General features: G+C 44.4%; 2 protein-coding genes across 5 annotated transcripts in view; both read right to left on the minus strand.

Annotated features, from left to right (window-relative positions):
* Positions 1–5,579, minus strand: part of UAP1 (UDP-N-acetylglucosamine pyrophosphorylase 1) — a 33,631-nt gene extending 28,052 nt beyond the window's left edge. For 2 of the 4 annotated variants that reach the window (XM_082704179.1, XM_082704178.1), the window contains exon 1: positions 5,318–5,569. Coding sequence is in view for 1 of the 4 variants with exons in the window: in XM_082704181.1 (XP_082560307.1) it covers positions 5,318–5,411 (94 nt within the window). In the remaining 3 variants the exon portion in view is untranslated. Of the gene's footprint in view, positions 1–5,317 lie in introns of all 4 variants that reach the window. The other 2 variants (XM_082704180.1, XM_082704181.1) reach the window with 2 other exon arrangements.
* A 1,434-nt stretch (positions 5,580–7,013) lies between these two features.
* Positions 7,014–25,861, minus strand: part of UHMK1 (U2AF homology motif kinase 1) — a 52,146-nt gene continuing 33,298 nt past the window's right edge. Inside the window, exon 8 of the mRNA XM_082704182.1 lies at positions 7,014–7,188. Coding sequence (XP_082560308.1) covers positions 7,153–7,188 — 36 coding nt within the window. The 3' untranslated portion in view covers positions 7,014–7,152. The remainder of the gene's footprint in view (positions 7,189–25,861) is intronic.

Genomic DNA, 25,861 nt, shown 5'->3' on the forward strand with positions numbered 1-25,861 from the left:
GCCACCAGGCGGTCCAATTCCAGGGCTCACATGTGACTACCCCACTTTGCTGCCTCTGTAGTACTCCTCCGGCCATGAGCTACCACTGAAAGAACACTTGGACTTCTTAGTAACAACCGTTCTCCTTTTAGCGCTAATTATAAAAATGATCATGTTGTATTCAGAATAAAACAAAATACAAAAAGACAGGAACACCTATAATCAAGAAAAATAATTTTATTTCAATAGCAACTTCTACAGAGAAGCAATAAAAAGTATCTATTACCTTTACCAAGAATTGAACCCTAAAGGAACAAGCAATTCACACAGAACAATCAACAGATAAGACAATAAAGCAAAATGTTAAACTGCTACATTTCAAAAATAAAAGAAAGAGGGGAATATTAAATCTACTTGTCTACTCTGGGTAAATGCAGGAGAAGGTAGGGCTGTCTAGAAAGAGTTCACAAAGGAAGCATGATGGAGCAGCGTGTGCCGCAAGGGTTGAGCGGATTACACAGATAAGATCAGAAAACAGGCACAGTTGGCCTGCGGGACTGAGTGCAGTTCAGCAAGTTGAAGTTCCATGTAGCATGATGGGAAGTGATACAGGGTAGGACTTGACCAGGAGGAGCCCTGAAAACCAAGCCAAGGAATTTAGACCTAAGAGAGTAATAAGAAGCCCCCAGCAGATTACTCAACAGGGCCATGTCACCATGCTTTAGAGAGATGAGAGAAGAAGTGATGGCATAACACAGATGATAAGGAGGCACAATCACCAGCAGGAAAACAAGTTCAAAGACAACTGCAGGTATGAAAAGCCAAAGTTCTGAATCAGATTAGTTGCAAAGGAAATAGCATGGAAGGGAGAAATTTGAGGGTCACTGTAAAGATTCACCACTGCGTTATAACTGTTTAGATGTGAAGAACAGGCAAGAAAGGTACCAAAGAAATGGCCTACTATCTCCTACCATAAGAACAGTGGGACGTAACAGACATGGCAGTTGGGAGCAATACTCTGGAGTTCTCTGTGGCTCACCTGTAAAGTGGGGTTCGTAACAGCATGCATCTCATCAGGACTACTAACCACCAAACACCACTTACAAACTCGGGTTAAGAGAACCTACATCTGCTCCCTGAGGCAGCAATAAGAAGACCTATCTCTTCCGCATCACCGTGTATGACAAAGTATGACTCTAACTGCTTTACAGATACTTGTTCAGGTAATCCTCAAAACGATGCTAAGGTCCTGCTGCTGGGATTACTTCGCAGAGGAAGATAGTGCACCGCAGAGATAACCACCCTAGGTCCCCAACTAGTGAAGTGACAGAGCCCGGATTCAAACCCTAACAATCTGACTCTCAGAGTCATACGCTCACCCATTATGCTACACTGGCTCTCAGGAGGAAAGGCTGTGGGTGTGGGTGGGTGTGTGCGTGTGTAAGAGAAAGGAGCAGTGACAGAGAGCACATTATTTATACTTTATTCAGAAATAGAGACACAACTGATATTCTGACACCTGAATCACTTCACAGAAATGAGCTCACACGCCAACAGAATGGAGAAAGAAAGAAAACGCACAGGATAGGCTCAGGAGGAAGTTCAGAGGATGAGTAAATACTTCATTTTAAAATGCACTGTTACTTTTTCTTTGGTACTGGGCATATTGATCCAAATCAGATACTGCTCAGAAATAACTTTAACATCCACTCAAAAATAAATTCAGGAAAAGTATTAAACAATAGAGACAGGCACATAGCTTCTGTAATTGTTTTCTTTAAATAAGGTGCCCTCTAGAATTGAAGGGATGCACTAGATTCACAATTCTTCTTATCAAATCGACTTCAAATTAGATGAGCACACAAGAGCCAGTGTGTTATATTCTCAACTTTTATTTTTGGTTTGTTGTTTAGATTTACTTCAGGGACATAATGCTTCAAGTGTGAATCCAATGGTAGGACTTATGAAATCCCTTTTATGAGTTACTGATGATTCCTAACGAAATTAAGGCTTCCATATGAAACAAAAATGAAACCTTATTATCAGGGTGGGACACAGTTCTACCTTGCTGTCACCTAAGGCTCTGTCCTTTCCTCCAAGCACTTCCTTTAACCCCTCCCATCCACTGAAATGCCATTCACCCTTAAAGGCCTGCCTCCCACACTCTAGCTTCAATTGCATCTTTATTGGCTTAGGAATCAAACAGAACTTTTATTTCTGGCTCCAATCCTTGGGCCAAGTCTAGATACCTCCAACTCTGTTAATTTCATCTGCAAAACGGCAACAATCAAATTTTCTTCACCAGGTTCAGAGGCATAAGAGAAACTACATCCAATGAGAAAAGGACACTCAAAGCGATTCAGTAATTTGCCCAAGGCTATGTACCTAGTAGACAGAAAACCAGGAATTTTAACCCAGATAAACCTGACTCTGAAGCCTATGATCTTTGCATCAAACAATAACTCTCATAAGCAGAAGAAATACTAAGAATTCAACCCAACATCTCATTTAAGAGGCAGGAGAACTGATGGAAGTCACCATCAGGCTCCAGAGCCAGCCCAGCTGGGCTAAGACCCCAGGACCACTTTTTCCTAATCCTGTGACCTTGAACAATTAACTTTTCTATGCCTCAGTTTTTGTCTTCTGTAAAATGAGGATAGAAACAGTACTACCTCTAAGGGTAAGAGGATTACTGAATTAAAGTGAGAAGCATTTAAAACAGTACCTGGCATATTAAAAAAGCCCTGCAGGACTGTTATCAGCTACTACTGTAAAAGTGAAATTTGTGCTTCAGACCACTGAGTTACAGCCTCCAGAACACAAGAAGAGCCACTACCTGAGTCAGGCAGTTGAGGATGAAAATAAGTGTGCCAAAGGTACAAGAAGTAAAAGAAAACCCAGTCGGTGGGAACGGCACCAAAAATGGTTCAGGTAAAGAAATCTATTCAAGAAATAAGCCGTAGTGCTGGGAATTGGGCGGCAAGTGGACACAGAGGAGGTTGGAGGTGTTTCCGTGCTGCTACTTGGGGTTAAAGACAAATGAGCCACAACGTCACTCTTGCCAATAGGTTCCTGCTCAAAGTTTCCTCTTCACATGCAGAGATACATCAACAGACAATTTATTAAGGAATGTTATTTAACTGTCACATGCCATTAGTCCATTTGACATTTAATGAGCACCTACTGCCTGCCAGGTGCTGATGCTGGGGACACAGACACAGCAATGCACGAAGGGGCAACACGCATGCCCACATCCCGTACCAGAGACAGGCACACACATAAAATGTCAAGGAGAAGAAGAAAGCGGGCGAAGCGGTGAATGTGCAGTGGGCGGGGGATGGTGGATATTTTAAAAGGGGTGGTCAGGTGGGACCTCTGAGACATAGAACAATCCATCCCAAGCAAGCCAGTCAGTTTCTCAGAGACGAACATTCTAGGGCCAGGATGCTCCAAGAGCAGCAGTTCTGACACAGGGATGTGCAAGACCAAAACAGCTGGAGCAGAGTGACTACGCCTGAGGGACTACAACTGAGCCACCCACTGAGCAGATCAAGTGGGGCTTTCAGTCTAAGTAAGGACTCTGGGGTTTGGGAAGGCCCTGGAGAATGTGGAGCAGAGGAGCTTCACAGCTTCTCATTCTATATTACTGTTTTTGCCCAGATTTAAAGGAGAACACTACAGCAGGAAGATCATCAGGCAAGCAGGTAACTGAAAAACTGGCAGTCCTAGTTCTCGGTCTGGCTCGCCATCAACTGACCCGGCACAAATCATTCCACCTCCCCGTGTACACATTTCCTCATAAAGACAATAAAACCAGCCTTCCTGACACATCCTCAAACAAGAGTCAAGAATGGAGAGTCCCTACCTACTAAAACACAAATGCAAATGTGGTAGTGTAACATGTAAGATAAAAATCAATCTTTTCCTAAGAAGTCATTAGACACCCATCCACCTTCAGATGCTTGGGAAAATGGATCCATGCAAATAGGACAATTCGTATGTTAAATTTTTCCCTACAGAGGTTAAACTCTGATACTTGGCCTTAGACCACTGGCGGTCTGCCAAGGTTGACAAGGTCACGCGTGCTAAGTTAATTCTGGTAAGACGTCTGAATGTATGTGTAACAGCAAGCAATACTGAGTGCAAGAGTTAGAGTAGGATTTTTATTCTGACAAGCAAAGTCTGAGGAAGTCGAGGATCGGCTCTAGAAATGATGACAGAATTTGGTATGAGCCCATAGCCTAATACATCTGCATCAAAAACAATGACAAACTAGGTAAAAATGCACCATGATCAAATATACCTTCATTAGAATTTAAATGCCAGTAGTGAAGAATTCCAATGTTTCCCCTCCTTTCCTGGTCTCCCTCCTGCCCCCCTTTCTGCTGCTAATATTATGGCCACGAAATTGATAAAACTTCTTAGAACTTTGGAAAAACAGTCTTGGAGTTGACCCATAACCACTGAATCCTATAAACGTGTCAGCACAGCCTTCTTCAGTCTTTCTTAATCCTAGCTAAGGGATCCAACTGAGTGAATAGAAACTGCCTTCAGCTTCCTGTAAACCCTTCCGTCCACACCTAAAGAATTTCACCCTAAAAGACCTTAAACTAAAAGAACTACGTAATGACACCTTCGTATTTTAATCACGACTACCTGATTTCAGATTTCATCAACAGTGCACAAGTAAACAGAACAGCATCAGGCCAAACTTAATACAATCTTCAGGAAGCCATATGTTCAGCACATGGGCGCCCCCTCGGCCCTCCAATCCCATTCTCCTGCGTGGCCAAGGCAGGGGAAACCCCGCAATCTCAACCCTCTCCCACCACCACGGTTAAAACCAACCAACCGACAAAAAGAGGCAAGGGGGCTTTGACCCCCTCGCACGTCCCCGCAGTTATGCCCACCCCTCCCTGCCGACGCCCTCAGCAGTCTCTCCCCCTTCTGTCCCAGACGGCCCACCCCGTTCCCAGCGGACACTTGTCCCCACCGGACGCCCCCGAGCTCACCCAAACTGTCCGCAAGGCCCCTGTCCCCCGCCCAACCCAGGTGAGGCCCACCCCCAGCCGTGCGACAAACGCCCGACTGCACACACTGCCCCGTTCGGGTCCTCCCCAAAGCCCCCGGCCGGCTGGGGCGCCCTCCCCAACGCGGTCTCCGAGCACGGGAAGCGCCTGCGGGGCGCGCGGGGCGGCTCCTCGGCCAGAGCCAGGCTCGGGCGCCGAGCACCAACGTGGCCGTGGGGGCGTGCGCGTGGCGGGACCGGGCCCCGGCGTCCCCTCCGGGCTGGCGGGTGGCGTGGGAAGGAGACACGACTGGGCGGGGAGGCCCTCACCTCCCTCGGCGCGACGGCGACGACGCCCGGCTCCGGCTCCCAGCGCGCGGCCACTCCTTGGCGTCCCGCGCCCGCTCCGAATATATACCCTCATCCGGGGGGCCGGGGCGGCGGGGCGGGCCGCGAGCTGGCCCGGGGACACGGCCCCGGCCACCCCGCCCCTCTCTCGCAGCGACGAGTAGCTGTCCGCGCCGGGAGGAGCCGCCACCGCCCGCCCGGCCACGTCAGCGCCGCGAGCGCCGGCGGCGAGGCGGACGCCGAGGGGCGGGGCGGGGCGCGTCACTCGTTCCCTGGCCCAATGGGGACGGCTCTGGGGGTCCGGTCCGCGGGGGCCCCGCCCCCAGGCGCGCGGCGGCCGGGGAGAGGTGTGCGCGGCGTCAGCTGGGAGGGGTGAGGCCGGCGCGGCTCGCCCGTGGCCGCGGCCCGCCCCTGCGAGCCCTGGCGTCACAGCTGGCCCCGCAAGGTGCCCGCCCAGGCTTCTCGTCGTCCCCGGGCCCAGCGTCCCGTCAACGGAAGCGCACGGCGGATCTGGGCGGGCAGCGGCGTCGTCCGGCCGGCGGATTCCCGACCGGCCGCGCGGAGGGTTGCGACATGCGGCGGTGCCTGCGCTCCGACCCCGGGGGGGAGGACCTGGGCCGCCGTCTGACCTTGGGCTGGTGGTTTCGTGTCTGGTTGGCCCGATCTTCAGCTTCATGGCGTTTTTGGTTCCAAGTGCGGGGAGCCAGGCCCGTTTACTTTTGCACAAACAAGGCAAAGAAAGACAAGCAAAGGTTTTAGGTAACGAGAAGCGGGCCAGGTGTTACCGCCTCAGTATTTGACACGAAACTGGTGGTTGGACCGGGTGACCTCCATGGCCCATGCACGACCCAGTGTTAATAATTGCCTGTTGCATACTGTCAGTCCTGTTACATGTCTTGTGTGGGTGTGCACGCGCAGGTTAAATCCTCGGTGCGGGCCCGTACAAGCTGGGCTTACGTTTGGATCTGCGTTGGGCTTTGCAGTTTTGCAGGAAGTCCAGTATGTTGAAACACCAAAATACACCTAGCTTTAACAAAGCACGTGATATAAAGAATTTCAGGCACTTAGGTGCCTTTCCTCTCCCCTAAATAGAAGAGCCTTTTCATTTACTTAATCGACTGCAAAATCACCCACCACATTAAGTAGCAGAAATAACGTACCCTTGGTACGTAACGCCGGTAGATTCATATTCAGGACGTAGAATATTCTGTTTTCATGATCCCAGAACTTCACCCACTTATTTGAAAGATTTCTAATGCAGTGGTTAAGAGCAAGGGATCTGAAGACAGAATTCCTGCTTTTCTATTCAGTATGATCCTTGGTAAGTTAATTAACTCATGTATAAGTTTTCTCATCTATAAAATACAAGCAATAATATAAATGCCCTTAGTGTTGTTGTGAGGATGAAGCCAGTTAATACAACAATGTAGAACAATGAAAACTAAAAAATTTTAATTACTGTTATTTGAGTACCTATTCTATGTCCGATGCTCTTCTAGGTCCTGGATTCTTTGACATACTTATCACCATCTGGAAAAAGTACTCATGTTCTAGGAAGCCAGAGCCCAAGTTCCTCTACCAGCCATCTGTTTGTGTCTTAGAAACAGTGATCTCATGAAGGCTCAGGCCTGCTTTACGGAACTTCCTGCCCGGCCAGTTTCTCCTGGTGATCAGATGTGCTTCTGGGAAGGAACCTGTCTGTGTCCTTTTAGAAGTTCATGACCTACCTGAGGCACCCTCCTTCAGACCATGAGAGGAGGATCCCTTTGCTGGAGCCCCGCCTCTCACCAGTTCGCTGTTTGAAAACTCTGGGTGGGTCATTCTTGGTTGTTACTCTTCTGTGTTTCTACTCCCTGACAAAGAAATATATGAGATTTTAGAAAAATTCAAACCAGGAGATGCAGATTCAAAATTAGAGTTCAGCCTTAGAGACTGTGTGTCCGCTGAACACTTACCCTTAATATTCTCCGTATAAAATGAGGGTAATACCTATTTCAGTGGGTATAGTACAAATTAAATGAAAAAGAATCTTTAAGAGAGTGTCTGGAGTATTAGAGGCATTCCGTAAATCTTACACCAATGAATGAATGAAGAACTGAATATAATTAAAGAGGACTTTAAATATAAAAGGTCACACCAGGGCCCAACACAAGTGTTTCCAATGAACTTTTATAAAATCAAATTTTTACTTTTACCATTTGCTAATTTTTTTTATAGTTACCAGGCATAAGAAGGACCTTAATCACATCTTGCCAACTAACATCCAGAAACTTCTTATACTGAAGAAGTATTTCTGTCCTTTAAGGTACTTTTCATACACAGTTGACCCTTGAACATTGAGGTACTTAGGAGCACAGACACCAGACACAGTCAAAAATCCACGTATAACTTTGACTCCCCAGAAACTTAACTAGTAGCCCACGACTGACCTGAAGCCTTACTGATTACACACATAGTCAATTAACACATATTTGTATGTTACGTGTATTGTAGACTATATTCTTATAATAAAGCTAAAGAAAATGTTACTAAGAAAATCATAAGTGGGGCGCCTGGATGGCTCAGTTAGTTAAGTGTCTGCCTTTGGCTTAAGTCATGGTCCTGGAGTCCTGGGATTGGGTCCCACATAGGGCTCCCTGCTCAGCAGGGAGTCTGCTTCTCCTTCTGACACTCTCCCCTCTCATGATTTCTTTCTCTGTCTCAAATAAATAAATAAAATCTTTTAAAAAATCATAAGTAAGGGAGAATACATTTACACTACTATACTGGATTTATTTAAAAAAAAAAAAAAGTGTATAAGCAGACCTGTGCAGTTCAGACCTCTGTTGTTCAAGGTTCAACTGTATATAGTCATTCAAGAGACAGTGGCAGAGAGCAAGGCAAGGATGCCCACTCTATCCATGATTATTTAACATCACACTGAAAATAGGAGTTAATCCAGTGAGACAGGAGAACTCACAAGAGGCTTCAGAATTTTAAAAAGAGGAAAAAAAGAATTAGAAAATTAGTAGAACTACTTTGGGAAGAGGATATACGTCGACAGCCCTAGAGAACCAGTGGCAAGACTAACTCAACCTATTGGAATCTATTAGGCTAAATCATAAACTAGGTAAGGTAACCAGCCATAAAATGAACAGACAGAAGTCCATAGTTTTTAATATACACAAACAATAACCAGACAGATGACATGACGGCAGAGAGAATACCATTTTAATAGTAACAAAGAATATTGGATAATTAGGTATAAATCTAACACAAAATGTGCAAAACCTATAGGACAGAAACTGGAAAATATTCCTACCCAAAAGCCACAAAAGATATTTGATCAAATGGGAAAGCACCCTGGTTAAATTATACATTTATAAATTAGACAAGTTAATAAAAAAGTTCAGCCTGAGTTCTCATGGAAAAAGAAAGGTGAAAGAAGAGCTAGAAACAGGAAGAAAAGCTACAGTAAGAAGCCCACCTCCCATATTCAACAGTTGTGTGAAGCCTCCATAAATAAAACCATGAGGTCATAGCATGTGGACATACTGACTAGTGGAATAGACTAGACAGTCCAGAACAGACCCCAGGACTGCATCATAGAGCAGCACGGCTCAGACCACTGGAGCAAAAAGTCAACATTTCAGTAAATGACACAACTGAGTAGCCACTTGGAAAAAGATAAAACGAGATCCATACTTTATCTCAGCCACAAGAATAAAGTGCAAATACATCAGAAATCTAAACAGAAAGCATGAAACCATACAAGTTCTACAGGAAGGCATGACTACTATACCGCTGCCCCCAAAGAAGAAAAAAAAGACTGATATGGAATAACTTTAAGGATATACTGTTACGTGAAGACGACCAAAAAAAAAAAAAAAAAAAGGAACGTGTCCTACATGAGTATACATAGATGAAAGAAGAAGAAATAAGAAATGTTTATTTTTTGTTTATTTGGTTTTGGTTTGGGGTTTGTTGTTGTTGTTTTCTTTTTTCTTTGCAATAGTGCTTTTGCACATCTCCCACCCCAGCATTTGGGCCGTTGTCCTACATTTTGCTTTCACATGTTACGCGTTCTACAACACATTGTAATTCATTTTGCCTAAACAGCTTTTCCAAATTCCTTTTTAGCTGAAGTATAGTTGACATACAATATTATATTAGTTTCAGGCACACAACATAGTTTTGACCTCTAGATACACTGCAAAATGCTCACAGCAGTGGGTGTAGTTACTGTCACCTTATAAATTATCACAGTATCACTGACTGCATTCTTATGCTGTACTTTACATCCCTGTGACTGATTTGTTTTGTAACTGGAAGATTGTGCCTCTGAATCCTCTTCACCTATTTATATCTGCCTATTAAAAAAAAAAAAAAAGTAAGGATAAAGGAACATCTTCCCTGGCTTGATTTTTGTATTCCAAATTTTCCGTGGATGAACTTACTTATTTTGTAACTTATTTTGTAACCAGAAACCAGTAAGATTGGTTACTGCAGAGGCCAGGTGGGAATCAGGCACTTCTCCATATATAACTTTCTGGATAGTTTTGACATCCAGAACCATGTTAATAATTTACATATCGGAAGGAAAATGAAATGAAATTAACAAAGAGGGAAGTTGAACCCTGACATAGAAAACAAACAGAAGCAAATCAACCTCACTATATCTTAAGTAACATAACTTCTCTGAAAAGTTTCCCTGGGGAGGGGTGACTGGGTGGCTCAGTCATTAGGCATCTGCCTTCGGCTCGGGTCATGATCCCAGGGTCCTGGGATTGAGCCCCGCATCAGGTTCCCTGCTCAACAGGAAGCCTGCTTCTTCCTCTCCCGTTCCCCCTGCTTGTGTTCCCTCTCTGGCTGTCTCTCTCTCTGTCAAATAAGTAAATAAAATCCTTTTTTAAAAAAATGTTTCCCTGGAGAATGAACCTTAGAAACTTTTGAACACAGTAATTTTGTACAGCTTTATTGACACTGACTTAAACTACAGACATTTAAAGTGTACAATATGATGACTTTTGACATATGAATATATCTGTGAGCAAAGTATTTTAAGCATATGCTCTCAATCTAAAGACAGAAAGAACTGTAAACAAATAGTAAACTCTGTTAGCAGTTTGGATTTTTATAGCGGTATGAGTTAGCAATTCTGACACTATTTTGTGTATAGTGGAGATGAGCAAATGACTAAATATATTGAAGAGAATGATTAGATTAAATTGGAGTGTAAGATTAGATTAGAGAAGGGAATCACAAATATGGAATGGGAGACTAGAATTACCTCTTTAGTGGCAGACTGCAATCAAAGTTATAAATATAAACCCATGTTATTAACATAAATACAGAGACAGATCTAGATTGTGTGTATACATGATAGAAATGTATATTTGGGGGAAACGCTAGCAATTACTGAATTTGAGGAGAGGGCATATAGAACTTGATAACTGCTTCACAATTTCTCTAAAAGGTTGAAATTATGTAAAAGTTTAAAAGTCCCAAAAATAAAAGTGCAACTAATGATGGAGTTCTTCATTGTCGGTACAAACACAAAGGAAAGTCCTTAAGTCACGGAGCACACAGCTCTGAAGGAAAGGACCCAGGGTGTGACAGTCACTAAGTAGTTTGCCTGTCCCATGTCACATGCCCTCTATCAGCCAGGCAGAATGCCACATCACCTGGGAAGCGATACATGCCACAGGCCATGCTGTTTATAGTGGCAGCTGTGTGTCTTTGGGGCAGGGATGATGATGGGGAGTGTTCCTCTGATGCCCCACTTTCCAGTTGAAAACAGTACGGCTTAGCTGAATAGGAGAAGAACTTGAGCAGAGCGGAAATTTTCCAGAACCCGTTGATGTTTATATGGATGTCCCTGGGGTCAACCACTCCTTAAAGAACAAACTGGTGTGTGTTCATCATTCGATCAAGAACAAATAGATGTTTGTTTAAAATGTGTTTACTGTTCTGTGCCAGTCCTTGTGACAGGTACCAGGGGGATCAAAAGCTAGAATAAAATCTGGAGTACAAAAATGAAGCCGGGGAAGATGTTCCTTTTTCAAGCTAGAGAGCCACAGTGAATGCACAGTTCTAGGATTTCAGAGCTCAGAAGAGGGAGAGAATAAAGGAATGAAGAAATTTTCCTAAAGGATAGGCCAAGAGAGTTTGAGAAAGCATTGGGAGGTAAGGGCCAGTCTCACTCATTGCAGGAGACCTGGTCCCCAGCCTTGATAATGGGGCATCTGCTAACTGGTTATTTATTTTCCCACTGGCAACACCATCCCCCTCTCTAAATCCTGTTGCCTCCTTCGTGAAAGAAACCAAGGAATTCGTAGTCAAGTAAAGAACTTAGAAGTGAGAGGGGAGCCTGGGTGGCTCATTCATTAAGCATATGCCTTTGGCTTAGATCATGATCCCAGAGCCCTGGGATCTAGCCCCACGTGGGCTCCCTGCTTGGCGGGAAGCCTGCTTCTCCCTCTTCTACTCCCCCTGCTGTGTTCCCTTTCTTGCTGTGTCTCTCTCTGTCAAATGAATAAATAAAATCTTAAAAAAAAAAAAAAGAACTTAGAAGTTAGATACGTAAGGGTTGGTATTAAATAAACTGTGAAATTGAAATCACCAAAAAGGAATTATCTACCAAAGGGTAAATATTTTTAGTAGTATATATGATCCCAGCTTGGTTTAAGAAAGTAGATAATACTTTCATTTGATAGATAAGATAGATGATAGACAGACAGACAGATAACAGGTAGATAGAAGCTGTGTGATTTGGAAAAATCACCATAACTCCCTGAACTTCAGTTTTCTCATCAACAGAATTGAGATAATGCAGTATGTCTTACAGAGCTGGAAAGAGAATTAAAAGAGAAGGGTCCTACCACACAACAGCTATTCAAGAAGGAAAATGGAATAGTCCTCTGTTAAAAACACAGAATCATGTTGGGATTCCAAGAGAGATATTTTCAACAGGCACACAAATTCAAAACTCCAGAAGGACATACAACAGAAGGTCTTATGCTTTGGTCTTTTAGGGACAATGGGACGATAGGAGTTTTTATATTCTTTTGGCTGCTTTTGTCTAAAATTTTCTGAAAATTGCCAAATTTTTTCTAAACTTTTTTTCTAAATTTCTAAAGTGAAAACTACTTGATAATAAGGAAAGTATATATTTCCTTTAATTTCAGAAAAGGAGGTATGCTATTTAACAACTCAAAGAACCGGCTGGTTTTTCCTGCAGTTGGTGTGGGACGTGGGTGACCGAGGCTGTCCACACTTTCCAAGGCAGTACAAGCAAGAATGACCCACCCGGAGTTTTCAAACAGCCAGCTCATGGGAGGAGACCTCCAGCAAAGGAATCCCCTGTCATTGTCCTGAATGAGACCGCCTCAGGTAGGTCATTGAACTTTTAGAAGGACGCAGCTCCCTTCCCAGAAGTACATCTGAGAATCGGGCCCAGCAAGGCGTTCCGTGAAGCAGGCCCGAGTGTTCATGAGATCACTGTTTCCAAGACGCGAACAGATGGCTGGTGGAGGATCTTGGGCGTTGGCTTCCAAGGACATGAGTCCTTTTCTCTCAGGAGATCATCCTGACTTAGCTCACCACTCCTCCATGCCCCAAATTTTCTGTAGCTCAGAGTGTGTTTCAAAACATTGTGAAATAATGAAGACATCCTGTTCCATTTCATATTTTTTTACTGAAAATACAGCCCCTCAAAAACTGACGGCCATTTAGGAAGTCCAAAAATAACCCAGTAAAACGAGCTGGGGAGAAAGTAAACAAGACAGTGTTGGTGAGTAATAATTAGAGCGGTGCCCCGCCTCGGGACTCCACACCGAGCAGGCCTGTGGACTTGAAATGCCATCACAGGGCTAGGGGCTAGAGATCATCTGATCCCTCTCCCTGAATTCACAGATAAGGAAACCGGATCTCCCAAAGTGAAGTGGTTTACCTAAGGACAAAATAGATAGGTGAGAAGCAGAAGCAAGAGGAGAAGTCAGCCATCAATTGCTGTATGACAGTGTAAACAGCTCACCGCCATGACAGGCCATTACGGGTCAAGTATTCAACACCTTCTCTTGGGAGCCCATTTGGCTGGATCTTTCTCCTGCCGGGTCATGCTGTCCCCTGGGGAAATCCCTCAGAAACAGCCTGGAATGGCATCTGACCTACACTGAAACCAGAATGGTAGCATACTTTGTTCCCAACCTGCCTCCCCACCTATGTCCAGATGACCTTGCATACCATGGTTTCTCAGATGTGAATGATTTTTCACCATGTTTTCAGTTCTACTGCCAAGGCCATTGGGCTGGATTGACTGTATTTTAGGTCTTCTGCTTCTCAGCTCAATATGCAGGACACACACAAAGTCTATCACCAGTCATTCGTGTGGGGGATATCTCCCTACCTATCGTTTCTTTAGGACTCTACCGGAGATGGAATCTGCTTTATAGTTCCTAGGAAAATAAACACAAGATAACAAGGGGACATCGCCTCTAGGAAATCTCAGGCAAAACAAAAAATTCCTCCACATATTTTTGTTCCAGGCCCCACAACTCCATTTGGCCTGCATTAGTTAATGTTAACAGAAGAAAGACCCCGATATCCCAAAGTCTCTGACAGCACTAAATGGCTTGGCCTCTAAACTGAGTGACAAAAATATGTTCTTAAAACTTACTTAGGTCCATCAGAACTGCTGGGTAATTATATCCTGTGTCCCTCAACAGCCTTCATTGATGCACTGACTTTATTTTTGACAGCTTAGCATACTACTATGAGTATACAAACTATACGAGTGTGGACATGGAAGCCACGAGTGTGAGTTGAGTCCCAGTTCTGCACTTACTTAACCCCCCAGATGAGTTCACTGATGTCTCTGGCCTGTCTCTCTTCCTATCTGCAAAATGGAGATCATAGTGGGACCTACCACTAGTGTTGCTGTGGGGACCAATTTAAAGTGCTTAGAACAGTTTCTGACTCGGAACAAAAGCTCTGTAAGTTTTTGTTTAAAAGAATACGATTTCCTAAGTTTGGCTTTCTTGGTATCAGGTATTGGGAACTGAATGGTGTGGCAGAGAGACTCTAAGGGGACACCCACAATTCTTAACTCCTGGATTGAATACCCCCTTCCCCTTGAACATGGGAAGGACCTGAGACTTACTTCTAAGTAACAGAATAAGGAGACGATGATGGATGTCACTCCCGTGAATATGCTCGGGTAATGGGTCCCATAACTAGGTTCCATTAAGACTTTTTGCCAGAAGGCTCACATTCACTCCCTAGCGGGGCCCTAAAGAGACAAAGTGCCATGAAGCAAACTGCCTATAGACAGGGCCATGTGCAGGGAACTTCAGGTTTCTAGGAGCTGACAGGGGCCTGGAGCCAGCAGAAGTAGAAGCCAACAAACAAATCCCGTGAAGTCTGCAGTCCTAGAGCACAAGGAAATAAATGCCACTCCAGTCCAGCCTCCAGATGAGCATGCGGCCCAGCCAGCACCTTGGCTGCAGTCCAGTGAGACCCAGAAACAGAAACCCACTCAGCCTTGCCCTGTCTATTTATTGCAGCCTTATGAGAGATGCTGAACCAGAAGCTGAAGAGGTTGAAGAAAACACACAAACATTCTGACAGGTCTCACTTTAAATTCATAACCATTAGCCAATACTATATACTCTACTTCCCTAGTCCACTCTTGTTGTCTTTCTTCTAAGTGATGGTTTCACACATTTTCTCCCTCAGAACTCTGGGATCACCTCCCCCACACTCGCTCTTGCCAGATATCCTTGCATCTTGTTGCGAGAAAACTGAGAACTTGCCCGAGCTCCCGCCACCCCATCCATTCATCTCCCTCCATCTGTATCCATATTTTTTACTTTATCTCCAAGTATTTGTAATAAACAGTCCACTGTCCCAGCTCTCTACCTATGAGCTCCAGCCCATCTTCTCCTGCCCACCCAAAGGTGTCACTCCAGTACTTGGCTTGCTAAAAGGCATCTCAAAGTTAACATGTTATACTGAATCCTGATCTATTCCTATCATCCCAACCCAACCCACTTGTTACCACTCCTTATCTCTGTTTTTACTCCACGCTCATGGTTTATCAGGCCAGAAACCTTAGACTCATTATTGGCATGTTCTCTCATCCCAGATCCAATCTCTATGCATCCCATGGGCTCTGTCTTCAACATGTACGTAAACTGCTCTCACCATCACTTTCTCTCCTCCTTCTCTAGTCACCATCATCACTTCCCTAGATCGTGCCAGTAGCCTCCCAGGAGGCCTCCTTGCTTCTACCCTTACCCTTCTTCAGGCCATTCTCAATGGAGCAGCCAGAATGATGTCTGGAGTTACATCACTCCTCTGCCTAAAACCTTCAAATGGCTTCTCATTTCAGCTGGAGGAAAATGCACAATCGTCAAACAACCCACAAAGTCCAACAGGGTCACCGACACAAACGCTTCTCTCCCTAACTTCTCCCTTTGTGTTCTCCATATCCTGCCCTGCTTCCCCAGACCCCAGCCAGACTGGAGATTAGAATCAGTCCTGAGAGTGGTGGGAAGCTTCTGATGCGTTCCGTAAGCCTCGCTTCTATCTTCTCTGCCTATAATGTGGGACAAAAGACGGAAGATGTCACAACCTGTGCCCCCCGTGGGCATCCGTCTCTTATATCATAAAGTTGTTGTAACGAGCCTTGCTGCCTCCAGCAAGGGCACGAAAGTCCCCTTTGCATAACTGGCATCGCTTGGGACTCCTTTCTTAGTTTCCTTTTTGTGGTGAAAAAAAGATGAAAAGCAGAAAATCCAACCACCAGAAATTTTTAGTATTTTTAGAAACTCTTCTTAATTTTATCAGACAAGAATTACAAACATTAAAATTCAGAATGAACCAGAGAGAAGGATAGAAGGGAAGGGGGGAGGGAGAAAGGACGGGAGGAAAGAGGGAGAGAGAGGAAGGAGGGAAGAAAAAGGTAGGGACCAAAGGAAAAGAAAATCCCCCCAGGGTGTGCCATAAAAACCAGTTCCTACCCACAGTTATGGTTTCTAAGTACTTTTCTGAACTATCGCCACCTGGACGCTGCCCAGGTGACTGGGAGGAGCAGAACCTTCTCAGAAGTGATTTCGTGTAGCTCATCATTCCCTGCCCTAGCCGAGCTCACTTCTCACCTGCGAGTTTCCGATCAGACATCCTGGAGTCTGCTTACGAACCCACCACGACTTCTCTGGGTTTTCATGCGACTTACTTCTGACTAGACTTGTCTTGGCCATAAGGCTGCTGTTAAAAGAGATTCCGGTTCTTCTCTGGAGGGGAAAAGAATAACTTCAGCTGCGCTGTATTTTCAGCAGTTATCTTGAATAAGTGATCAAATATGAACGGGGCGAATGGGGCACCCGGGAATAGACTAAATCCTTTGGGGGCGCCTGGCTGGCTCAGCCAGTGCAGCACGCAACTCTTGATCTCACGGTTGTGAGTTCAAGCCCTACGTTGGATGGAGAGATTACTTAAAAATTAAAATTAAAAAAATTTTTTAATTTAAATTAAAATTTTTTTAATTTAAATTTAAAAAAACCAATAGAACAAATCTTTTTTTAAAGATTTTATTTATTTATTTGATAGACAGACATCACAAGTGGGCAGAGAGGCAGGCAGAGAGAGAGAGGGGGGGGAAGCAGGCTCCCCGCTGAGCAGAAAGCCCGAACTGGGGCTTGATCTCAGGACCCTGGGATCATGATCTGAGCAGAAGGCAGAGGCCTTAAACCACTGAGCCACCCAGATGCCCCAGAACAAATCATTTTGATTGAAGTGAACATATAAACTCTTCCACTTCTAAGAATCCCTGATTAAATTACATGATGATTCAATTCCACTGATATCCCTTTGAGCTTTTTAAAAATTGGTTTGGGAAAACCTGGGTGGCACAGTAGATTGAGCATCTGACTCTTGGTTTCAGCTCAGATCCTGATCTCAGGGTCGTGGGATCAGCGGGCTCTACCCTCAGCATGGAGTCCGCTTGAGAATCTCTTCCTCCCCTTCTGCCCCTCCCCCCATGAACAAACAGAACACATATTGTTGTGTCCTTTTGTTTACATATTTGGTGCCGAATATACTATCCTGTTGATATTACGTTTTTTTAGGTTCTAGTACCTCTATTTTTTATTTTTTTTAAAGATTTTATTTATTTATTTGACAGAGAGAGATCACAAGTAGGCAGAAAGGCAGGCAGAGAGAGAGGAGGAAGCAGGCTCTCTGCTGAGCAGAGAGCCCAATGTGGGACTCGATCCCAGGACTCTGGGATCATGACCTCAGCCGAAGGCAGAGACTTTAACCCACTGAGCCACCCAGGCGCCCAAGTACCTCTATTTTTTAAAGCTGTGATACTTTGCTTAGAAGTCATTTTTTATTAAATAACAGTTTAAAGATTATTTGTTGTTAGCCACAAAAGACAACAGTTGTAGGCCACGCTTTAGTACACAGAAAGAGTGATTTGCTGAAAAGTAATTTAAAATTATGAAAATATAAATGGAACTTTCCAAACAGCAGTTGGTGATTCACCTGATTATAAATGGTTTGGATAATTTTTAGGATGAAGAAAGCAAGCATCAAATTAACCAGCAGTGTGAAATATTTCCAGTTATGCGCTTGGAAGTTTTCTGACCACAAAAATTAAGAAACTTTTCTCATAATCATTTTGCCTATTTTTTCCATCACCCATTGTCTTCACAATTAATCCAATAAAAGTGCCTACGAATTATGTCCTAAACATGATTTATTGTTCCAAGATGGGCAGATTTCCAAAATTTCAATATTAAATATATTGGTAACATTTGATATACACAGCAAAGTACATTTTGGACAAATTTCACCCGAAATTTGCTTAAATAATGTATGCAAATCCTTTAGTAATTTATAAACTAAACTATAGATAAATTTCCACTATTTCTTAGAAGCTCGGAAATACTAAGTGACTTTTGCCCGGTGCTCTTCATTTTCCCTGTGGATTCTCTGGTTTGCTGCCCCCGCCTCTCAGCCTGCAGTACACCCTTTATGATTTCCTGAAGCCAGCCAGCTAGCAACGACGTCTCTACGACTTTCTTAGTCTGTGGATATTTTTAATGTGCCTTCATTTTTCAAGGCCTAGTTCTCCTGCCTATGAAGACCACCCATTTATTTCTGAGCAAATTTGCTGATTCTATAGACCACGCCATTGGATCTTGCTTTCCTCCTAGATCAACGCAGCTCCCTCCAGCAGTGAGTCTGCCTGTGCTCCCAGCCAGCCCCACCTCCGTGACGTTGCCACACCAGTGGGGCTGGGAGAGGCATCCCCGTGCAAGAACACTGAGTTGTTCACTGTGTGTGCAGAAGTTCAAGGTCAGCAGTCTCAAAGACACAGCTTCTTAATTTGCTGTCTGTGATCTTTTAACAGAGCCCTTGAAATTATTGTTTTTCAACATTTTTGCCCAGTTTTATAGTTGTTTTCTGAGGGAGAGGATTTGCTTCCAGAAGGGCTGCTCTCAGATTTATACAGAACAGACTCTCCAAGGGTTGAATCTTAGAACAGTCCTTGATTTATAATTTTGGCAGCTTGGGGCAGCAGTGGTGATGGTCCTATCTTATCAAAGATGCTTATTGCCCTAGATGGTCTCATGGTTATTTAATCTTTCCTGCTGGAAGTGTAGCCGGTTCCTTTTTTATCAGAGATAATAGGGGACTCAAATTTACTGAGCACATACGAGGTTACTGACCGCATACATTCTCGCAGATACGATTTCTCTCTAAAAATAATGATTTAATGCTTTTTATGACAATAAATGCAACATGTACTTGTTTTCGAAAATTTGACAAATACAGAAAAGATTCCCTTTTCCAGAAGTATCTTATAATGCCACCTAGAGAAAGACGTACTAATACTGTAGTCTACTTCCCTTGGCCTCCCCACCCCCAAGTGTGTGTGTGTCCATGTTGCTGTGAGATTAGCTGTAGAAGGTGAGAAATAAATTTCCTACTCCTCTCCCTGCAAGATCACTGCCCCCTCCTTAGGAGATGTATCTAGAAAAAAGTTGCCACAGCCAGTGTCAAAGAACTTACATCCTGTGTTCTCTTCCAGGAGTTTCACGGTTTCAGGAGTCACGGGTCTTTCATCCATTTTTTAATTCATTGTTGTGTGTGGTGTAAGAAAGTGGTCCCGCTTCATCCCTTTGCACATAGCTGTCCAGTTTTCCCCAACACCATTCCTTGAAGAGATGGCCTTTTCCCCATTGCGTATATTTGCCTCCTCTGTTGAAGAGTAATTGACCATATAATCATGGGTTTATTTCTGGGCTCTTTTCTGTTCCACTGATCTATGTATCTATTTTTTTATGCCAGTACCTTGATGTTTTGATTTCTATAGCTTTGTAATATGACTTGAAGTCTGGAACTGTGATGTCTCCAGCTTTGCTCTTCTTTTTCAAGATTGCTTTGGCTGTTGGGGGTCTTCGGTAGTTCCATACAATTATTGCAATTGTTTGCTCAAGCAAAAATGCCATTGGGATTTTGATATATATTAAATGTGTAGATTGCTTTGGGTAGTGTAGATGTTTTAACAATGTTTGTTCTTCCAAGCCAAGAACATGGAATGTCTTTCCATTTCCTTGTGTCCTCTAATTTCTTTGGTCAATGTTTTGCAGTTTTCAGAGTACAGGCCTTTCACCTCTTTGGTTAGGCTTATTCCTAGCTATCTAATTATTTTTGGTGCAATTGTAAATGAAAAGGAAACAATGAACAAAACTAAAAGATAGCCTACTGAACAGAGAAGGTATTGGCAAATGGCATAGCCAATAAAGGGTTAGCATCCAAAGTATACAAGGAACTTATAAAACTCAGCACCCAAAAAACAAATAATCTGATTAAAGATGGGCAGAAGACATGAACAGACATTTCTTCAAAGAAGACATACTACTGGCCAACAGACACATGAAAAAATACTCAACATCACTCAGCATCTGGGAAATACAAAGCAAATCTACAATGAGATACCACCTTACACAAGGCAGAATGGCTAAGATCAAAAACACAAGAAACAACAAGGATTGGCGAGGATGAGGGGAACCCTCGTGCACTGTTGGCGGGGATGCAAACCAGTGCAGCCACTCTGGAAAACAGTATGGAGGTTCCTCAAAATGTTAAAAAAGAAAACTGCTCTAAGATCCAGCAATCTCATTACTGGGTATTTACCCAAAGAATATAAGAGCACTAACTCAAAAGGATACATACACCCCTATACTTATAGCAGCATTATTTACAATAGCCAAGATATGGAAGCGGTTCAACTGTCCACCACTTGATGAATGGATAAAGAAGATGTGATGTGTATACACAATGGACTATTACTCAGCCATCAAAAAGAATGATATTTACTATTTGTAATGACATGGATGGAGCTAGAGAGTATAATGCTAAGCAAAATATGTAAGAGAAAGACAAATACCACACGATTTCACTCATATGTGGAATTTAAGAAACAAAACAGACAAGCAAAGGGGAAAAATACACAAACCAAGAAACAAACTCTTACCTAGAGAGAACGGAGAGGTGTGTGGGGGAGGGGTAGAACAGGCGATGGGGATGAAGAAATGCACTTGTGATGAGCACCAGTGATGTGGGAAAGTGCTGAGTCACTATATTGTATACCTGAGGCTAATATTACACTGTATGTTAGCTGGAATTAGAATAAAATTTTTAAAATGAAAAGATCGGGGCGCCTGGGTAGCTCAGTGGGTTTGGCCTGCCTTCAGCTCAGGTCATGATCTCACGATCCTGGGATCATGCCCCACATCTCTGCTCAGCAGGGAGCCTGCTTCCCCCTCCCTGCCCCACCTCCTGCCTACTTGCGATCTCTCTCTCTGTGTCAAATAAATAAAATCTTAAAAAAAAAAAAAAAAGAAGAAGAAGAAGAAGAAAAGATCATGGTCTTCTTCGAAGATTCTGAGGCTTATAAAATCCTTGTTCTCATCCCAGCTGCCACACCGCCCTTGAGCTCTACAACATCCATTTTGGTGACACAAAGACTAAGCAAAGATTCCACTCTCTCAGGACAAACCAAACGTTTAGCTCCAACAAAGTGCATTATTCTCTATACCTAAAACGTATTGTCATTGTCAATACATGTTTTAGCCTCTAAGAAATTTTTTTACTATAAATATGAATTGAGCTGCTTTGCTCTTAAGAACTATTGTTGATGCCATCAGGAGAAAGCGTGGCCTAGAGAAGAAAAGAATTTCAATCTGAGCTGGTGCTTCCCTTTCTTTTTAGGAAACAAAAAGTAATTTACAACCAGGCGCAGAAAAAAGCAAATGCTTCAAGAACCAAGGTGGGTTATTCAGAAGAAGCAGCCGGATCAGCAATCTTGAAGGTCTGGCTCAGTTTTCTCACTTTAGACATAAGGTTCCCAAGCCAAAGAGGGTGGGCTGCTCTGGGTTCGTTAGTATGGCGCTCATCCTCTAGGTGAGGTCAGCGGGAAATCGTTGGCTGCTCTCACCAGGAGGGGAAGCTGAATAGAAAATAAACATCCCTGCCTCCCTGCCACCCACACCCCAGAAAGGAGAGCTGGTTCCTCTTCCCCAGGAGCAGACCCTGACTGAGTGCTAGAGGGCCATCGCTTGCATCTGGCCCAAGCCTGAGCCGTTCTCCTTAAATGCTGAGGACAGGACCGAGAAGAAAAAGTTCCTCCTCCAGGAGGTGGGATGGGATTTCCCCAGAGAACAGGAGCCTAGTGGGCACTCAGCTGAGAGACTCTGGAGGCGGGCCTCGAGGAGAGAGTGGCTGCGGGAGGGGGGAGAAGGTGCGTGTGAAGCCCTCGGTTGCTCAGTGCGTGGACTCTGGGGAGGTTCTGCTCTGGAGTCCATCCCAGGGAAGGGAGAAGGCTAAGAGCACGTGGGGACTATGCCAGGGTTGAACACTATATCAGAGGGACCCAATATGCAGCCCAACTGTCCTGAGGCTTTTTAACCACCGGAAGTAACATTTTTTTTTTTTTTTTTTTTTAGATTTTATTTATTTGTCAGAGAGAGCGAGCGAGAGCAAGCACAGGCAGACAGAGTGGAAGGCAGAGTCAGACGGAGAAGCAGGCTCCCTGTGGAGCAAGGAGCCCGATATGGGACTCGATCCCAGGACGCTGGGATCATGACTTGAGCCGAAGGCAGTTGCTTAACCAACTGAGCCACCCAGGCGTCCCAGTAACATATTTTTATTATCCCAATAAAATCAGCCCAAAGGCAGAAAGCCAGGTGACCGCCTGACGCTGTCTACCTAAGGAACACATACATTCTTGAGTCCACGGAGACGTTCAGCTCCTTACTTCCACACTCTAATCGGTGAGTATCTCTACACAGCCCAAAGGCCCATTAAACTGCTTCCCCAGAGAAAAGACGAATTCTAAGGAGAGCTGTAAAGGGCAGCTTAAAAGACTGTTAACACTTTCACAACCTGCGATGGCCACTGAAAAGCTCTTTCAAAACTATCTGTTCAGGGCTTCTACCTAGGATCTTAATGATCCCATCTAGAATATATACCTTTTAAATTCAATGGCGATGATCCTAGCATCGTGAGATCAAGTCCCGCACGGGCTCCTTGCTCAGCAGGGAGCCTGCTTCCCTCCCTCTGCCTGCGGCTCCCCCTGCTCGGGCATCCTCTCCCGTTCATTCTCTCTCTCGTGCTCTCTCTCTCAAATAAATACAATTTTAAAAATAATAATAAATTCAGAGGTGATTTTAGATAGGAAATGTCCAAACACGAAACGGAATTTTCATATAGGGTACACGTTCCCTGGCTAGAAAGCGGAGGCTTATGCTGTCCCTCGGGCTCAGGCCGGACTTGGGGCCAGGCTGCTAACTCGACGCGACCGGGGAAACCTGCTCTCTGCTACAGAGGGTCTTTGAGCGGCCGTCAGATTGTTCTGACAGAGCTAATAGTCACTGGGCTTACCCTTTAGAGAGAACTTTATTTTTCCAACAAAAGGCTGTGGTTTCAAGTTGCTAAGGAACTCTGGAAGGGCTGAGCATGGAGGGGTGAACAGTGAGAAGCCTGGGAACCCAGACAACCAGAAGGTTGAGACCCGTCACGGTTGGATCCAATTCATGTCTGTCATTACTCACTTCTTGTTTTCCCTTGAAAACTGAAAAATTAATGTCCCAGATCATGTTCCTGGAACTCCAAAGAAATATCATGAGTAATGAGTAAATGTGACTTTTACCCAAGAAATGTTGTCTATCTATGTAGAGCGTGTGGACGTGGGTTACACACAGGAAATTACTCAGTTTCATTAAAGGCAATTGTGAAAAGTAGAACTAAAGAGAGACTTAGGGTTTGAAATTCTGGCCACACTGGGATGGACTAACGGAGGCCACGGCGTTTCACTGCTGACATATTAACCAACTTCGGAAACAACTGGCCCCCACAGGCCCACACCGGCACCCACAGTAAAATATCCTTTGTAAATTAGTCATCCGCCAACTTACTGAGTTTCTCCTCCTAAAGTAATAATTCTCTTTCACCTACTCACACAGCTGTAAGCTATAAGCAAATGAAGGGCTCATTATCTTGGAAGGAAAAGGTATTATTAAGATTCCAAACCAAAATCTTGTCCACATCCACACTTAAACCTGACAGTGAAATTGTATTAATGAGGTTAACTTTAATATATAGTAATTTTTATATGAAGTAAAAATTTGATGGCTGCAATATTTATTTTTTGCCCAAAATATCAAAGAGAAAAAATGTACAATTTAGAGGCACCTGGGTAGCTCGACTGGTTGAGCATCTGACTCTTGATTTCGGACTCTGCTTGGGATTATCTCCCTCTGCCCCTCCCCATGTCCACTCCCTTCAAATAAATAAATAAAAATTTAAAATATATATATATATATATTTTATTTTTTTTAAAGATTTTATTTATTTATTTGACAGAGAGAAATCACAAGTAGATGGAGAGGCAGACAGAGAGAGAGAGAGGGAGGAGGAAGCAGGCTCCCCGCTGAGCAGAGAGCCCGATGTGGGACTCGATCCCAGGACCCTGAGACCATGACCTGAGCCGAAGGCAGCGGCCTAACCCACTGAGCCACCCAGGCGCCCTATATATATATTTTAAAAGATTTTATTTTTATTTATTTGACAGAGAGAGAGAGAGAGATCACAAGCAGGCAGAGAGGCAGGCGTGGAGCGGGGCAGGAGGGGAGCAGGTTCCCTGCTGAGCAGAGAGCCTGATGTGGGGCTCCATCCCCAGGATCCTGAAATCATGACCCGAGCTGAAGGCAGAGGCTTAAATCACTGAGCCACCCAGGTGCCCCTTAAAAATATATATAGAGAGATTTTATATTAATCATTCTTTGACAGACTTGAGAACTTAATGAAAAGAATAAAAACAATGGTGCACATGGGGGGCTCAGTCGGTTGAGCGTTTAACTCTTGGTCTCGGCTCTGGTCATGATCTGAGGGATTGAGCCCCGAGTCGGGCTCCGTGCTAGGCGTGCAGCCTGCTGAAGATTCCCTCTCTCCCTCTCCCTCCCCCTCTGCCCCCACCCCACTTCTCAAGTGTGCGTGCACTCTCTTGCTCTCTCTCAAAAAAGAAAAAAAAACGTTATCTAGCACCAAAGCACCCATCTCCAAGTTCTCTTCCTTGGCTTCAATCTGCAAGTCAGGTGCTGAGGTCCTTGAGGGAAATGCTGCAATGATAAGAGAGTGTTCGACAAGCCGGGAGCCATCTCTGATTGGAGGGGTCGAGGGGGAATGCTTAGTCCCCGCTCCTGGCTCCTGATATTCTGTGCAGAAGGAGCCCCCTTCATCCTGTCTTGCTGTTGCTCCCCCCTCACTCATTTCCAGAGGAATGGGAGCAAGCTGATGGGTCCGTCTGGGCGCAAGGACCAGGCATGCACAGCTCTGGTTTCTGCAGACACCAGCCATTTGGTAAGGTCGGTGCTCTGCACCTGCAGGAGGAGGCTGCCACTGCCTGTTAAGTCTGTCCAAGGGTCTGGTGCAACATTAGGAAGCTTGTGGGAGCTGCGCACCCACACTATGCTCTCCAGCTGTCAGCCGACAGCGACTATTTGAGCTCCATTGGCCTGATGACTTCATATTGATAAGTTGGCTCAGAAGAAAGGGGTGATTTTTTTTTTTTTACACTCCCTCATGCTCTGGCAGAAATAATCATAGCATTCCTATGAGAACATGTCCTTTTAGCTATAAGATAAACAAGACAGAGTCACCGCTCTTAGAATGGGAAAAAAACGAGGAAGGTTATTTAGTGTGAAGAAATGCTAAGGGTGGTGAGCCCAAGAATCATCGGGGCATGAAGGGTGGAGAAGTTGACTCAGCCCATGTTGACAAAGACAGTGGAACACAGGCTGATTCTGGAAGGATGAGCAGTTGTTGGCCAAGCGGTGATGCACAGAATTGGAGGGTGCGCTCTGGGCGGACACCATAACGCCGGCCCTAACACCCGGGGGAGAGCTGGGGAGCGGAGAAGAGTTGGGCAAACATGGGAAGTAACTGGAATGCCTGTTAAAAACACCAGTGACCGGG

This window comes from Mustela nivalis (assembly GCF_964662115.1).
Source record: "Mustela nivalis genome assembly, chromosome: 16".
Taxonomy (NCBI): Eukaryota; Metazoa; Chordata; class Mammalia; order Carnivora; family Mustelidae; genus Mustela; species Mustela nivalis.